This window comes from Xenopus laevis, chromosome 7S (assembly GCF_017654675.1).
Source record: "Xenopus laevis strain J_2021 chromosome 7S, Xenopus_laevis_v10.1, whole genome shotgun sequence".
Taxonomy (NCBI): Eukaryota; Metazoa; Chordata; class Amphibia; order Anura; family Pipidae; genus Xenopus; species Xenopus laevis.
This window is the reverse complement of record NC_054384.1, coordinates 55228022-55245618: the sequence shown is the minus strand read 5'-3', so window position 1 is coordinate 55245618 and position 17597 is coordinate 55228022. Positions and strand designations below refer to the sequence as shown.

Here is a 17597-nt window from a genome sequence, read left to right as displayed (position 1 = left end):
GCTTGCCTTTTGGGTTTCCTCCCCCCCCCGTCTGATGTGCCTGCGCCGTCTTTTCTTATGCCAGTGTCTTTCTTGGAGCGGGTAGACACTTCTAAAAAAGACTCTGGGCCCTTGGGGTCTGCACCTGAATCTGAGTCAGTAGACTGGTCGGAACTGTCAATGGTTTGTAAGGATTTGGGAACCTGTTTTCTCCGTACAAAGGGGCCTCTGCGGTGGGTGTTATTTATACCCATTAACCAGCCATAGAATCGTTTATTTTTGTAGTCTTCTGATACTTTTCTGAGTTTGTTTTGTTTGAAACTGGCTAGGTCCTGTTTATGTTTATCTAGGAGTGAATTGATTTTGTTTAGCCAGTCAGATGTACTGTCATCCTTGAGGCAATCCAGATATTGTTCCTCTGTGTGTTTTATGTCTTGCTTGACTAAGGCTAGTTCTTTCCCCACCTGCTCCACTACCAGTAATATTAGGTCAAAAGAACAACAGTTTAATATCCCACACCATTTGCTACAAAATTCCGGGTTGTTTCTACCTAAGGTGGGGATATTGGTGACTCTAAATCCTCGCGGAATAAGTTTTTGCCTATGGTAGTTGGATAGGTACACCCCATGTAGTTGGAGGTCGATCTCCCTTTTTTTAAGGTTCAATAAATTGTGATAAATGTCAAGAGGTGTATTGTCTACTGTTATGTCAGAAGGTGATTCAGTGAATAGAATCCGGTCGGCATCCTGTACTGAGAAAGTGAATTCTCTTACATCTGTATATACGTTTGCCCCTTTTTGCTAGGGGGTAAGTGTAAACATGATTGATACCCCTTAAACTTAGCATAGGTGGTCTTTTACAAACTCTTGTATCTAGATGTATTACAATACTGTCTATTCTTTATGTTTTTATTTTTAAAGAGGTATTTTTAAAGAGTTCTGTTTATATGCTTTTTTTTAGCAAAGGCAGTTCTAGGTGCATACATCCCCTTTATGCGCCTTCATGGCTATTCAGAGAAGCAAAACAAGAGCTGACTGGATCTTGGCATGTGGATCTGTACGAAAAATAATAAAGATATAAGGGGAAACACAAGCAGAAAAGTATTTATGGAACAAATATATAAAAACAACTCTGGGAGATGTGCTTTTTATGATGATTGTTTGCTTTTCTCTCCCTAAAGGTCTTGTTGGCGACGTATATCTGAGAAACAAACCTTTAAGGAATTTTAAGACTTACAGTTTGGAGATGAATTCAACTTTCATCAGCAGGTGAGATAATTGCATTCCACAAAATTGTAAACCGTCCTTTAACACTTATAGAACATTGAGGATCACTCATCAAACAACAGCACAGCATGCCTGGGTGCAAGTAACAAAAAAGTAACGCACTCAACAGGCTCAGTTAGAGTAAGTAATTTCAAAATGCAAACAAAAGAAATTGCAGCGTCGTCAGGAAGATCACGATGATGCGATAGAAACATTGGAAATACTCTTGTTTGTTTATTAAAATCACTTACTCTAACTGAGCCTGTTGAGTGCAGTACTTTTTTGTTACTTTATGGGGGGTTATTTTTCCTCTGAAAGAAAACACAAGTGTCAGCAATTAACATAGTCAAATGTCCATGAGTCACATTTTTTAAGAGGTATATATAAAAAAAAAAAAAAGTTTTCTTTGAATGACAAAATCAATGTACAAAATGGTCATCCTGGTGCCATTGACAAATTGTCAAATGGTGCCATTGACTTGTACATGAACTCCATTCGAGTTAGTGCTTTTAAATTCAAATTTGTGAGTTTTGTCACAAAAAATATTTGAAAATTTGAATTTGAATTACTATTCACATGCTATATATATATATATAAGCATGTGGTCTAACAGCTCCAGATCTGTAAATGAAGGCCTTCATAATTTAACATTCAAAGCTATGGTAATGTTTAAAATAATAACCATTCTCTGTCTTTGACTTACCAGTGCTCAAATATACAACTATATTGCTAACATTTTAGAAGTATCCAATTGTAAAATGAATTCACTGTTGTGTAATGCCCTAAACAAAACGTGAATTTAGTGTTCAAATAAACATGATAAAGTTTAAAGTCTTTGTTGTATCTGACATTCATAAAGTTATGTGCAAGCACTGAGGTGGAGTTCAAATTGTTGTATAAACAAAAGGCAAGGGTACATAACAGGTGGTATTAAAGGGATAGTATACACCTCTTTTCAACATGAGCTCATTGAATAGTGCTTGTGTTGAACTTACTTTTTGCCTATTTTGAGTAAGAGATTTATATAAGCAATAGGCAAGGGTACATAATAGATACTTTTCTAACATGCTCTGCAATGCACTCAAACCTATCATTCATGAAACCCAAAGATTAATACTGTATACAATAAAGTACAAAAAAAATAAAAATTCATGTACATGTAACCTATTCTAGAAAGTCTTTGCAGTGAATGTTACAGACAATAACATGTTAAATTTCAATTATGATGGCGAGCTAGAGAAATCAGTGATCTTGGGAATAAGCCAAGAATAGGTGAAACACATCAGCAGTGATATAAAGAGCCACATGCAGGCTAAGGTTAGGGTAAAGCTGAAGCTTCATGAATGCCATAGAGAGCATTTTTTACACACATCGCGGATACTCTTTTAGTGATAAGTGCATTGTATTTTTTAAACTTGTGTTTTTATTTGGTGCCATTAAAATAAAAAATGTTATTGCACATGCGATGTCTTATAAGCAACAGGAGATGCTTTGCATCTAAGTTGGCCTATTATGCCGTTACTGCAAAGCCTAAATTTGTTAATAATTAGATTTCTTTAAAACATCTGTGAATAAAATAGCTTGACTTCATTTTGGAGCATTTGGAAAGATGACATGACTTCATGGGGCAGATTTATTAAGGGTCGAAGTTAAACCTGCTAAATTGCTGCATAAGTCAATGGGAGCAGTCCAGGGATCAATTTGGTGATGTATGCAGCCTTCCTGACATTCTAGTTTTATCGGAGAAAAAAACTCGATTAAGTTTTTATAAATCCTTTTTTATTATTATACTATTCAAGTTTTTCTTATTTGAATCAAATTAGATTCAAGTTTTTGGATCAATTTAATTTGTCCAAGCTGAGAAAATTAAATTGTATTAATACATTTTGATTGGACCAATTTTGAGTTTATGGGAGTTGTAAAAAACTCACATGAATTCAAATTTGACCCTTGATAAATGTGCCTCCATGTGTTTTTGGTATGTTTGTATTTTTTATATCAATAACGTATATAACATTAGCTCACTAGTTGCATAAGTGAATATTTGATTAACCAAAATGCTGCACTTTTTTTATTCTGTTTTTCCCCATTTGCTTTGTTTTTGGGAGTACCTTGGTTGCTTGAGATATATTGTCTGGCTTTATACATGACAGCCTGTCAGAGTACAGGCAGTAGTTGCAGTATGCTATTCTTATGCCTAAGGTATCAGCCAGATCCACTGTTCCCCTGCATCACAAACATTTTTAAAATGAATTATGTTTTTTGAATGGCTAATGCTCACATTAATTTCTCCTTTGTTAGACTATTTTATGAAGGTATTTGTTTTTCATTTCCAGTATTAACGAAGTCCACTGGTCTGACCTATCGGACTGCAAAACTGGACCTACATTCTACCAAGGGGCATTAAATGTTGTCGGTTCACCAACGGACACCTTTCTTAGGATGAAGGTAAGACAGAGAAATAATGTTTATTGCATTGTCTTTCAGCTTCCTTAAAGGAAAACTATACCCCCCAAACAATGTAGGTCTCTATAAAAATATATTTCATAAAGCAGCTCATGTGTAAAACCCTGCTTCACTCAAATAAACTTTAATAATAATTTTTTTTAGTATGTGCTATTGGATAATTACTAACTTTTAAAAAATAAGGTCCGCCCCCTGGGATCATAGGATTCACGGTGCAACCAAACAAACCATACATGTTAGGTCACATGAACCACATGAGTTCTGTCTTTTGCTTCCACACTTCTTCCTGTTAAAGTTAGAGTTGCATTATTATCTGGTCAGGTGATCTTTGAAGTAGCACACAGACCATCACAAAATGGTGGTTCAAGGCAAGAGATGTAAAAAGGCAATATTTACATTAAAATATATACTAGTTTGTTAACTTTATATCGGGGTAAAGTTTTCCTTTAAATGCTTCAGATTCATCCTCAACTGACTTCTATAAAGTTGTGACCAGTTTTAGGGATCAAAGTTCTTCAAAATTTTGCAGTTTTGTCTAAGACATGGTGCAAATTTACTAAAGGGGGAAGTGGCTAACGCTAGCGAAAATTCGCCAGCGTGACGTCATTTCGTTACTTCGCCAATTTACTAACAGGTGCTGGTGTAAATTCACTAGCAAAGTAGACCTACTGTAGTGCTACTTCGCACCCTTAGGCCAGACAAAGTTGCGCTATTGCGAAGGGACGTAACTACGCTAATTCACTAACTTGCGCATTTTATTGAACGTTACCTCTTGCGCCAGACTTGCCTTCGCCACCTCAGACCAGGCGAAGTGCAATACAGTAGATAGGGCTTGCTTCAAAAAAAGTTCCCAAAAAACGCTGGCGTCTTTTACTTTTCTACAGGTGTTAGGCTGAAAAAGATTGTAACTTTTTTTGAGGGTACCCCCCTTCCCCCCCCTACATTTCCTAACATATGGCACCTAAACTATACAGTGGGCACATGTATAGGGCAAAATAACTATTTTCCAGGCTTGTGTAGTGTAATGTATTTGCTGCTACATATACGTCCATTATACTTTAACTTGGAGCCGTATGCAAATTATGCATCGCTAGCGTAACTTTGCTTGACGAATTAACGGTTGCGCAACTTTGCTAACTTTCGCCTCCCTGAGCGCAACTTCGGATTTTTGTGCATTAGCGGCGCCCTGGCGAAAACTCGCCTGGCGAAGTGCGGCTCGAAGGTAAGTAAATTTGCCCCATTTTTATTTGTTTGTATAGCAGATAAACTTTTTTTTATTATTTTGAAAAAAGACCAGCAACACCGGGATCTTTGTGTATCAAAATCAAAGTGTATTCATTTCGTGCATGAATAGCCGACGTGACGTTTCGGTCCACACAGGGACCTTCCTCATGGCGACGGCATGGCCATGAGGAAGGTCCCTGTGTGGACCAGTCTTTTTTCAAGTGTGTATATATATATATATATATATATATATATATATATATATATATATATATATATATATATATATATATATACTATATAAAAAGAGATATTGCCGCACAACCCTCTTGGTTTCTGGGTGCAAGTAGTCAAAAAGGCACTGCCAAAGTAGCCAATATCATAGAAAAAATAAAAACTGACACAGCACTCCAAGTTTTGTATGCAAAAAAAGATATGGGCTTTGGTATGTTTTTCTACAATATATATCTTTTTTTGCATACAAAACTTGGAGTGCTGTGTCAATTTTTTATTTTTTCTATATATATATATATATATATATATATATATATATATATATATATATATATATATATATATATATATATATATATATATATATATATATATATATATATATATATATATATATATATATATATATATATAATCCTCCAAAGTAGAAACCGCACTCACAGGGCTTACAAAAATATAAAATATTTTATTGTGGAAAACTAACGTTTCGGCTGCGTTCCAGCCGCTGGAACGCAGCCGAAACGTTAGTTTTCCACAATAAAATATTTTATATTTTTGTAAGCCCTGTGAGTGCGGTTTCTACTTTGGAGGATTACAAACAACATTGGATACATGCACCCAGGCCAACAAGATACTTCTAAACGTGAGTGCTGTGATTGAGGGGAATGTATATAAATATATATATATATATATATATATATATATATATATATATATATATATATATATATATGGCAGTTTAATAGGTTGAACATCAGATCTAAGGGCATGGGATTGGCGGGACTGGTGAGTCAGGCCTGCACCATCATGTTTCAACCAAGCTGGTTCAACTCCAGCCTGGCAATAGCATTTCTTAATGGAGATCCACCCTATCTTGAGTGTCTAGAACCTTAAGAATACCATGTAGTTCTGTAGCTCATATCATATATATCAGGATTGTGCAGATGAAGAGCATGACAAAATGTGCATGCCTATGCTGCCATGTTTTTTGAGGGAATACATTTCATTGTACTTCATCTCATGGTCACATCTCTGAAGTTGGTAGCATCATTCTAGGTTCAAATGTTATGGTACGCATTGCCCTTTAGTAAGAAATAATGTGTTATGTTCTTTTTATAGGGCTGGAAAAAGGGAGTTGTGTTTGTAAATAGCAAAAACTTGGGACGTTACTGGGATATTGGACCTCAAGAGACTCTTTTTATTCCTGGACCCTGGTTATGGCCAGGGGTCAATGAAGTAAGTTGTTTCCCACTAAGCACAATTTACTGAAGTGTAACGAGTTATTCTGAAGGTCGAATTTCGAAGTTATGTGAATTTTTTTTTAAATTTGAATGTACTCACAACTCGAATGGGAGGTTAATAAAAAACGTCTAATATTCAATCGAATAGGAACAAGCCGAAAATCCAAATAGAATTTGAATAGAATTCAAATCGAGTTTTCCTCCAAAAAAACTCGAATGTCAGGTAGGCTAACATCTTCAAGTGGTTCAACGGACCTCTGTCATTGACTTCTTCATGAATTCGGCAGGTTTTAGGTGACAAAGTATGGAATTAGAACTGCTTCCATGGTCAATGTGTAATAAATCTCACTTTTGAATTCAAATTCGAGTTGGTGGTTTTAAATTAGAAATTGTGAGTTTTGACCAAAAAACAGTTTGAAAATTCGAATTCACATTTGAACCTTAGTAAATCTGCCCCTAATTATTTGGGGTGAATAATGAATATTATGTATCAACCACTTCAAAGCTGGGCTCATTTAGCAACACTGTGCAAGTTTGCACTTGGGGACTAATGCATAGAAATCAATCAATATCTTTTTTACCGCCTGCTGCATAGCTGCACAAATAAGAATGAAAACAAACATTTGATTGGTTGCCAAGGGTTATTGTTTGAGGTGCAAACATGGCAAAACACCTTGGGGTCTATATACTCTTTTAATATGAATTTAATATGAATTTTGAAATAAAGACGTTTTAATGGAAGGATTTTGTTACAGGATACTTTTTATTTTGTTGCTCTACTCGCCATTGGTACTGGGGGCTGTTTCCCATAAATGATGGTCCTTTTTGACTGGCCATAGATATCCCATTTTGTAAAATTTACTTTATATTGAGGTGCAATTATGCCTAGTGTTGATATATGAACCCAGCAATGTTTAGCCTGCAGGAAACGCAAGCACCAGAGTTTGACATGTACCTACTCCCAATAACTTTGTATTGCATAAGTCTACATGCTGAATTCTGGTTTAGATGTTCCAAAAATCATTTAGAGGGAAGGCACATATCTGTACATGCCTAAAGCGTTCTGCTTCCAATTGAATATCTTTTATTTCTTTGCAGATTACATTATTTGAGGAATATGAGGCTGGGCAGACATTGTTCACTGTGGATACACCAATACTTGGAAAAATGCAATATGTGGAATAACGGCTATTGTCATTCCTGCCTAAAATCATCCAACATCAGCTTGCAGTACTGAGGCTTCCTATTCAGAATGCCTGAGATTACTTTTTATTATGGAGCACTTCAAGCTGACGCTCAAAACAAAAACAAAATTATGGCAAAGAACTCATTTTTGTTTGGATTTTTCTCAAGAAGTGGGGAACCACCATTACATTGTGGCAATATAAATTATTTTTATGTTTTTGATCAATTTATAAATACCTGTGTGATATTTCACCACCCAACTCAGGATTTCACGGCAACCAAAGTTAGGTGAACTATTTTAAACAGACAACAAAATAATTAAGTGAAATGTTCTGTATGTCTGAATGTTGCTCTCTCTTCTCCATCACCAGTTTTCTGGATTTAGCACTGGACAGGCATCTGGATTGGGTGCTCTTGGTTTTAGTAGTCAGGTTTATGGAATGTGACCATCTTTATGTCTTCCAAGTGATCAGTCTTCCTACATTAGCCTTACAAATTTCTTTAAAAAAACTTGAATGGATGCTTGAAACATTATTCCAAGAACTGCCTAATGTGTGTTTAACACCAAAGTTATTTTTTAAAACAAGCACTGCTGAGGGCAGTGACAGTGAATTTACTCAGGGCTAGGTAAAGACACCTTTAATTTATTACTTGTAAAAATGAAGTTACTTAGATATATTTAATTTTAATTGTATAGATGAGTGTTTCATCTGTGTGCAATGTGTAAATATATTCATTGCTTTTCCATATCAACAAAGCTCAGTTAATTCAGGTCTCGACCATCTCCACATGGAATATTTTATGCAAAGTTATTAAAACCAGAATGGCACTACTAAATTCCCAATCATGCAGACTATTCCAGTAATCTTTAATACCATTTGCAAATATTAACAGTATAGTGCCTTGAGTCATCAACCCATCAAACCTGCTAAATTAGTTATCTTTGATTCTGCATCTACTTTCACTCCTCAAGCTCAGTCCCTAACGAAATCAAGCGGTTCCATCTACGGAGTATCTCTAAATTACAATTGTGACTTGCAAAGTCATAGATTGGCTTTTTCTAAATAACTTTTCAAAAGGTCTTGATATTTATTTATCATAGTTTGTTTTAACTATTACTATTTTTGACTATAACTTTTTGCTTCTTTCCACCTTGAAATTTAAAAAGCTCATTGAGGTCACTAACTTGGCAACCAAAATGTATTGTACTGTGATACTTTAATCTCACTGTTATTGTTAGCCTTTCATTCAAACCTCTGCCTGCTAAATGGAACTCTAGTAACCAAAATACAGGTATGTTGTCCAGAATGCTCCGGAACTGGGGGTTTTTGTATATGGAGTTTCTCTGTAATTGTGATCTCCATACCTTAAGGTTACTAAAAAAAGGATTTAAACATTAATTAAACCCAAAAGGGTTGTTTGCCTCGAATAAGGATTAATTATTTCTTAGCTGGGACCAAGCAGAAGGGAGTTTTTAAATATTAACGATAAAAAGTAAATCATTTTTAAAATGGAGTCTATGGGAGATGGCCTTCGAAAATGGGTTTCTGGATAACGGATCCCATACATTACATATAATAATACATTTGTCTTAGAATATAACTGCCTACATCGTATTAATAAATCATTTTAATTTAAACTGTCCCTTCATGTTTAATTTTCAAAAATGTAGGGTAATAGATTCCATTCTGCACATCTGTTGTCTCCCTTTCTCTGTAGATGAAGAGCCCTGTGTACCTGTTCTATTAGAATGTATTTGTATTTATATGTGCCTTACTCCTATTGTATAACCATATGTATTATGTCTGTGCTTTATATACTTCATAATAAAATGACTAATATGAAAGTGATCTTGTAGTTTTATCATTGGACTGGTTAACAGTGGAAACCAAGGGGCTTTCAAGAATGTGTTATCCTGTACATCCAACTCTGATTGTGGTGCAACCATTTTTCTTGCAGGAATCTGTATTCATTTCCTACAGCGAGATCAATAATTCAAACTGTAGTTAACCTTTCTTGGCATATGGTTCTACAGACTGTAAAGCCACAACTGTGATGCTTTAAAATAAAATGGCAAAATTGTAAATGTTTTTATAAAAATGACACTTACTCAACCAGGTTGTTTTATAGACACTTTTTTTCACAAACATTTATTTTTTTTCAATTTTAAATATGCAAAAAGAAAGAAAAAAAACTAAAACAAATATTGTTTCAGAAGACAACATACTGTAATTGTTAAAAACAGCAGCTTGTTGTGTCTGCAGAAGTAGCGCATGGAAGGTAATGTATTGTGGGCTGGGCCCCCTGTTTTATTATCAATTTGAACCTTGTACTCCACGGTATTGCTCATTCTTTGTATTATTATATTCTCTTTGTTTATTTTATTATATTTTATTTATTTGTTTGTTGCAAAATAACCTACTGGCAGGAACTCAGCATTGTGTTGCACCACCCATTACCTTACAGGTACCCTCTGCTTGGAAAAAAACTCTGCTGAAGTCTGTGTAAATATATATATATATATATATATATATACATATACTGTATATATATATATATATATATATATAGATATATATACTTTTCCTGGAGTGCCCGCACCTCTGACGCTAGTTAGTTGGAGGTGCTCGATCAATGTTTGAGGTATAGAGAATAAAGGATCCGCACTCTCCTTTTCTGTTCCAAAATATAACAATTTTTATTTTTTTAGGATTGTGATGTGAAAAATAAAAATTGTTATATTTTGGAACAGAAAAGGAGAGTGCGGATCCTTTATTTTATATATATATATATATATATATATATATATATATATATATATATATATATATATATATATATATATATATACAGTATGCAATACATATATACTGTATATATCAAAATGTTTTTTGTACCCATCACTTTGCCAGGAAGCACAATGTTTACATGCCAACTGAAAGTAAACAGATCCTAAAATATTCTATATAAAATCCTCTTTCGTAATACTTCAGGGACTATGAGTCCAAAGTCTAAATACCTTTTCCACACTTGCAGTTTGAATGGTATGTATACCAAATAAAGTAGTTTAAGGAGAACTAAACCCTAAAAATGAATATGGTAAATAATGCCATGTTTCACATACTGAACATATTGAACCAGCCTAACTGTTCAGTTTCTCAATAGCAACAATGATCCAGGACTTCAAAGTTGTCACAGGGGGTCACCATCTTGGAAAGTGACACTCGCATGCTCAGTGGGCTCTGAGCAGCTGTTAAGAAGCTACGCTTAGGGGTCATTGGCAATTTACAAGCAAAAAATTAGGTTTGTCTGTAATATAAGCTGATGCTACAAGGCTGTTATTAAATTCTGATGCTAATTGCAATGGTTTCTGAGCTGACGTTGCAATTATCTGTATCAAGTACTAATCACCCTTATATTGTTACCTGCCTATTCTGTATATACTGTACAGTAAATTATATCTTAAGCTCAGTAAGTGAGAGCAGCACAAAGCATGTGCTGTGAATCAGCAGAAGATGGGGAGCTACTGGGGCATCTTTGGAGGCATAGATATTCCCTGCTAAAGGGCTGTGATTGCCTTGGGCTGGTACAGAAGCCTAAAACATAATGTACAATGTTTATAGCCTACTTCTTTAGATAAGCTTTAGTTCTCCTTTAAGAGGCTAGCTGCTGTAAATATACGCTTTAAAGGAGACCTGCAGCTATACAAATACATAGGTGACAAATACTACACAATAGTGGTCATTTACTTTTCCCTTGGCAGAAATGCTGAGGTGAGGTTCACAGCCTTGTCCTATGGCAGGTTGAAGCATAGGGCCCCATTGCAGCTTGTGTCCTCCTTACCTGCCACTCCCTAACTTGCATGTCTAAATGACATGAGTAAGGAGGACCAAAACAGAATTCAGATACCTGCAGAAATGCTCTGTATAAGGGAAGCAGTGTGCAAAGTGCAAAAAGGTGCTCATCGTGGCCATATTTTGCACTTCACACAATGCCTTCCCTGTAGTAAATGACTCCTCTTATGTTTTTAGCAATTTAGCCCATGGTGGTCAAAGCCCTTTAGCAGTGAAGATTTGTGCCCCAGTATCTCTTCATCTTCTTTTCTGCTGATATTTAGCACATGCTCTGGGGTGCTATCTGTTGGCTGAGCTTAGGGTCTAATTCACAACAGCTGCCGAGAGCAACATTAGTTTAAATTAACCCGCCAACCCCACGGGGTCTGAAGGGACCTTACAATGCCATTTCTGCAGTGATCACAAAATGGCGCCCCACTGTTGTGCAATACTTAGGACCATAGTATGTCATGAAATGGTGGCTAAAGCATCTGTCTTCGGTTTTTTTGTTCTTCTGATGCACTGTGTACAGCACATCATTATATGTCTATTTCTGTTTTTTAAGGGGCCCATCCACTAAGTTCGAGTGAAGGAATAGAGGAAAAATAGTTAGATTTTCGAATGTTTTTTTTGGCTACTTCGACCATTGAATTGGCTACTTCGACCTTCGACTACGACCTTCGAATCGAACGATTCAAACTAAAAATCGTTTGACTATTCGACTAATCGATTGTCGAAAGTACTGTCTCTTTAAGAAAAAAAGCACCTAAAAGCTACCGAAGTCAATGTTAGCCCATAGGCTTTCCAAGTTTTTTCTTGGAAAAAATGGATTAAAATCCTTCGATCGATGGATTAAAATCCTTCGATCGAACGATTATTCCTTCGATTGTTCGATCAAACGAATTTCGCAAAATCCTTCGACTTCAATATTCGAAGTAGAAGGATTTTAATTCGCCAGTCGAATATCGAGGGTTAATTAACCCTCGATATTCGACCCTTAATACATCTGCCCCTAAGTGTTCAGCAGCCAGAGAGTGCTTCATTAGCCCTATGAAGGGGAGAGGGCCCCCATGCTCTGATAACAAAACAGCACAGCACACTGAGCATAGTAATTTTTGTACATAACAGATTAACAAAGGCATAAATGGTGCGCTTTTGTGGACAGCTTTGAAGGTATGTATCATTACAGTTTGAGGGCCGCTGAACCTCTCAGCTGGCACAGTTCAGTATATAAAATTCAGCTTTTCTTATTTATTTTTAGGCTTTCATTATCCTTTAACACAACATCTGTCAGATGGAATTCTTGTAACCAGTGCAATCTTTCACCACATCCTTTTTTGTGTAATTTTTACACAAAAATATGTATATTCTTGGATGTATTGCTTAACAACAAAGCTTCCTTTCTATGGACTGTTATAATATATTTCATTTTGAAGTATTCAGGGCCGATTCACTAACTTCGAGTGAAGGATTCGAAGTAAAAAAACTTCGAATTTCGAAGTGTTTTTTGGGCTACTTCAACCATCGAATGGGCTACTTCGACCTTCGACTACGACTTCGAATCGAAGGATTCGAACTAAAAATCGTTTGACTATTCGACCATTCGATAGTCGAAGTACTGTCTCTTTAAGAAAAAACTTCGACCCCCTAGTTCGCCATCTAAAAGCTACCGAACTCAATGTTAGCCTATGGGGAAGGTCCCCATAGGCTTTCCTAAGTTTTTTTGATCGAAGGATATTCCTTCGATCGTTGGATTAAAATCCTTCGAATCGTTTCGATTTGAAGGATTTTATCGTTCGATCGAAGGAATAATCACTATTTGCGCTAAAATCCTTCGACTTCGATATTCGAAGTCGAAGGATTTTAATTCCCAGTCGAATATCGAGGGTTAATTAACCCTCGATATTCGACCCTTTGTGAATCGACCCCTTCCTGTTTGATTTTAATCAAGCGTTTTAATTTTTAACTTCTATACTGCGAGGCACTGTGATATTGCTTTCTTTCTAACCCTTGCCTAGTTGAAAGTAAAATATTTCCTGTTTGCAAGTAGTTGTTTGTCATCTATTTAAAGGCATAGAATATTCTTTCTCTGCCGATCAATATTGGAGTAGGGGCCATGCATGCACACGTGATAGTTATGCCAAGGACCTAATTCAGGGGATTTAGAGAGAGGTAGGCACAAATGCCTCCTTGGTGGGATTATTATATTAAGTTACTGAAATATTGCTGGAGAATCAAGTCTGGTCAATAACTTACGGTGACACTTTACCAGTTTAAAGGAACAGTAACATCAAAAAAATTTAATTAAAATATAATGCAGTGCTGCTCTGCACTGGTAAAACTGCTGTGTTTGCTACAGAAACACTACTATTGTTTAACTTTATATAATTAAGATTTGGTTTTACTGTTCCTTTAAAAATGATTGCTTGTGGTTGTTATCATGAATTTTGTGAAAGGTTGTATTGTTAACATCTGGATGGACTGTATCTCTTACATACAATATAAACTAATGTTGCTACTGCCTGGAAAATAGGCATTCTCTATAGGATTCAATTCTTCTTACAATGCGCATTGTTGTGATTTGGCAGATACAGACAGAAGGAATGTTATATGCACTTGTACTACTTGCAAATGTAAGGGAAAATCCACCCATTCTATTAATAAGGCTTTTATACTTCTACAGAGCAATGTACAAAAATTTGCATCATATTAAAAAAGAAGACATTTTGTCTGCAGAGCTTTTAAAATATCACATTTAGGGTTTTCAGAGCTTTGAAACTGTATCACATTCAAGGTTTGCATTTGGATTCAGGAAACACTAATTTACTCAATATGCACAAGATTTACCATGGAAATTATTTGTGTATAGTGATAAATTGTTTCTCATATTATTGCTACCAGTCTTTTTTTAAATTTGTTAAGTAACTAATGCTTATCTATTGTTTAGTGTTTTTCATGCAGGTTTATTTTACTCACCATATTTTCAATGTTTCTGCTCATATACTGTACATATTACATAATATGTTTACGATTTATTTCAATTATTAATAAATTGCTAGCTATAATGGGCTTATGCCATAAAGACAATCTCATTTTATTTCTGTGTTAATCTTTGACATACACACACAATGTTGTACTTCCTAATAAGGCTCGGTTTAGTGCAACATTTTGGTGCATGTTGGGTCAAGCTTTTATGTTGTGATTAAGGAGATTACTGGAAAGTAACTGATAACATTTGTGTATTTAATGAAGAAGGCTAAATCTTACGAGGTTTTTTTAAGTATTGTCTTGTGGCTTAGAAGCTTGTTGAGGGTCCTTAAATTGCAAATATACTGTACAGCTGGCAAGATTAGCAGCAACATTATCACAAAGTTAAGGGGCTGATTTATGAAAGATTGAACTGGAAATTCTGGCCTATAGAGTCAATTGATTTTTAAATAGGGTATTTTTAAAAGGCCACCCTATATATATCCCAGGTTTGCAGAAAAGCCCAAACTGATTTGGAGCAGATATTTCTATGTTTATTGTACAGTACCTTCATTGTTGGGTATATGTATATAAGTTAACATCTGAACTGTGCTTAGTTATTTGTATCAGGTACAAACATGACTTTGCTACTTTACTAATTGAAATAGAATATGCCTAGACAGAGTGCTTATTTATGTTACCAAGTTTGGTTGTTTATATAGACCAAAAGGCTTTTCCATATATCCATTTTTTGTAAAAAGACATTTAAAATATCAGTCAAAATAACAAAAATCTAAACCTGTGTGGCAATAATTACTAGAAAGTCCTCTGCTCTTTATTTTCAGTGAGCATGCAAACTACAGCGATACATGGCATTGTGCAGTTTTGATGCATCCTATATACTACCAGGCTCTCTGCAGTGGAACATGTGAAGCAGAGCCTTATAATCCACTTTCTGCATTAGATCCTATTGTTGTACTGAAGGTCTGCAAAAGTGTGTACACTACAGTGGGGGCATTCACTTACACCTTCCTGCAGGTGGAAGATAGATCACTAGACCTCTGGCTTCCCTGTGTTTTACTCTATTTATATATCATTTGAGTAGCATTGAAGAACACCATGGATTAAGCTGTGGTACTATAAAACAGGGCTCTTCATTCCTTGCCATCTTCATCATTCCCTCCATCACATGTGCTGTGCTTCTTGGATAAAATTACATACACATGGAGTCCCTTGCAAGCTGCGGGGCAGGGGGAGGTGGGGCGGAATGCTTCCAAAAGCACTCTCTTGATCCACCAGGCTGAGAATAGGCCCAAAGAATGGAAAGTACCATGCCTGCAAGCAGTCCCTACAAAAAGAATATACCAGAAAGAAAAAGAGTGAAAATCAGGCATAAATGTTTCATTTCTAAAAAAAAGGTACTAAATACACAGAAACAGGTATGGGGTATATTATCCAAAATGCTTAGCTCCCATACCAGTTTCTGTACACATAGTTACATATGTACACAGAAACAGGTATGGGATCTATTATTCAGATTGCTTGTGATTTGTGATTTTCCAGATAAGGAATATTTTCATAATTTTGGTTAAAATACCTTAAGTGTGCTTGTTATTACAGAGAATAGAAAATCAAGTTCAACCCCTCCAAATAAAAACCAACCATCCATACACACACCCATCCCTACTTTTAATTAAATTCTATATACCCATACCTATACTAACAATAGAGCTTAGTATCACAATAGCCTTTGATATTATGTCTGTCCAAAAAATCATCCAAGCCACTCTTAAAGGCATTAACTGAATCAGCCATCACAACATCACCCGGCAGTGCATTCTACAACCTCACTGTCCTGACTGTGAAGAACCACCTACATTGCTTCAAATGAGAGTTCTTAATGGGCTTCTACATTAGGGATTCCATAAGTGTAAGCATTGCCCCAGAAGAATTTACATTTTACTTGAAATTTTTAATAACCACCAGAATGTACCAAGGTCTAGGAAGTTTCCAGCATAACTGTTTAATGTCTTTTCTGTTGCTGTTACAGCCTAATGTTTGGCACATAATTGTTTGCTTTTTTGCTTATTCTTATGCATAATAAAAGTCAGAAACCTTATTCTCATACTGTAAGGGTGACTAACAAACCAGTGTTTTATGGCATGATATTATGACATTATACATCATTGCTATTGTCATTTAAATCTGAATTAATGAAATGTCTTGGTATGCAGATTGTATAGTATAGACACTGTAAGGATCAACTGTAAATGGTTTGTTTCATATACAGGAATGGGATTGGTTATCTGGAAAGCTCCAACTTATGGAAAAGCTGTCTCCCATAGATTCCATTTCATCCAAATAATTCAATACCGTGTACATGATCCAAAATAAGATATAACTAATCCTTGTTGGAAGTAAAACCAGTCTATTTGGTTTATTTAATGTTTATCTGTTTCTCTAGTAGACTTAGGTATAAAGATCCAAATTACAGAAAGATCCATTATCTGAAAAGTAAGAATGTTACCCCTAGAGAAGCAATAAAAAATATATGTTGCAATGGCGACATCTAGTGTTCAAATGTAAGAAAATAATAGAAAAGACATTGCTGTAGTATGAATGGACATCTCCATCCAGTGCTTTTGTGTTTTACCTGCATTCTATGCATATGGAAATTAGGGTTCAAACAAATCCTTCATGAATTTTTTGGGATTCAGTTCAATCACAGAATAGTGGATTCACTGCTATGTATGGCACTTAAAAGGGAACTATTGCGAAAATGAAAATATTATATAAGCTTCATCATACTGAAATAAGAAATTCTGTAAATATCATCAATTAAATATTCTGCATCGTTTATGATTACTATCCCTCTGGCAGCACTTTTTTCATTTCATTCTCTCTTCATGCAGCAGTTGGGTGTCAGACAGTCATTGACAGTTAGATCTAATTTATCTTATAGGGGGGCTTCCTTTCCTAGTAGATGAATTAGAGCTCATTTAAATAACTGATTCCAGTACAAACAAAATCTAATCAAACAACTGACTTTTGCACGAATCCTGCATGTAGAGAGACAAGATGTCTGGTGATTTTTATAGAGTGCACTCTAATACATCTTCTAGGCAAAAGGAGCCCCCTATACGAATATTGGGTCTAACTGTCAGAATTAAGAGAAACAGATGCTGAGAGAGGAATAGTGAAGA

At 35.5% G+C, this 17597-nt stretch overlaps 2 protein-coding genes across 5 annotated transcripts in view; one reads left to right on the top strand and one right to left on the bottom strand.

Annotated features, from left to right (window-relative positions):
• The window catches only part of glb1l2.S (galactosidase beta 1 like 2 S homeolog), a 33761-nt gene extending 24321 nt beyond the window's left edge, over positions 1-9440 (top strand). The window contains exons 16-19 of one of the 2 annotated variants that reach the window (NM_001086835.1): positions 1160-1247; positions 3581-3692; positions 6288-6404; positions 7508-9440. In NM_001086835.1, the coding sequence (NP_001080304.1) occupies positions 1160-1247; positions 3581-3692; positions 6288-6404; positions 7508-7594 (404 nt within the window). In that variant the 3' untranslated portion in view covers positions 7595-9440. Of the gene's footprint in view, positions 1-939; positions 1248-3580; positions 3693-6287; positions 6405-7507 lie in introns of those variants that run through there. The other variant, XR_005962756.1, reaches the window with a different exon arrangement.
• Positions 9441-14079: 4639 nt separating this feature from the next.
• The window catches only part of b3gat1.S (beta-1,3-glucuronyltransferase 1 S homeolog), a 54492-nt gene continuing 50974 nt past the window's right edge, over positions 14080-17597 (bottom strand). For all 3 annotated transcript variants that reach the window (XM_041571281.1, XM_018227683.2, XM_041571280.1), the window contains one exon: positions 14080-15742. The gene's annotated coding sequence lies outside the window, so the exon portion shown is untranslated. The remainder of the gene's footprint in view (positions 15743-17597) is intronic.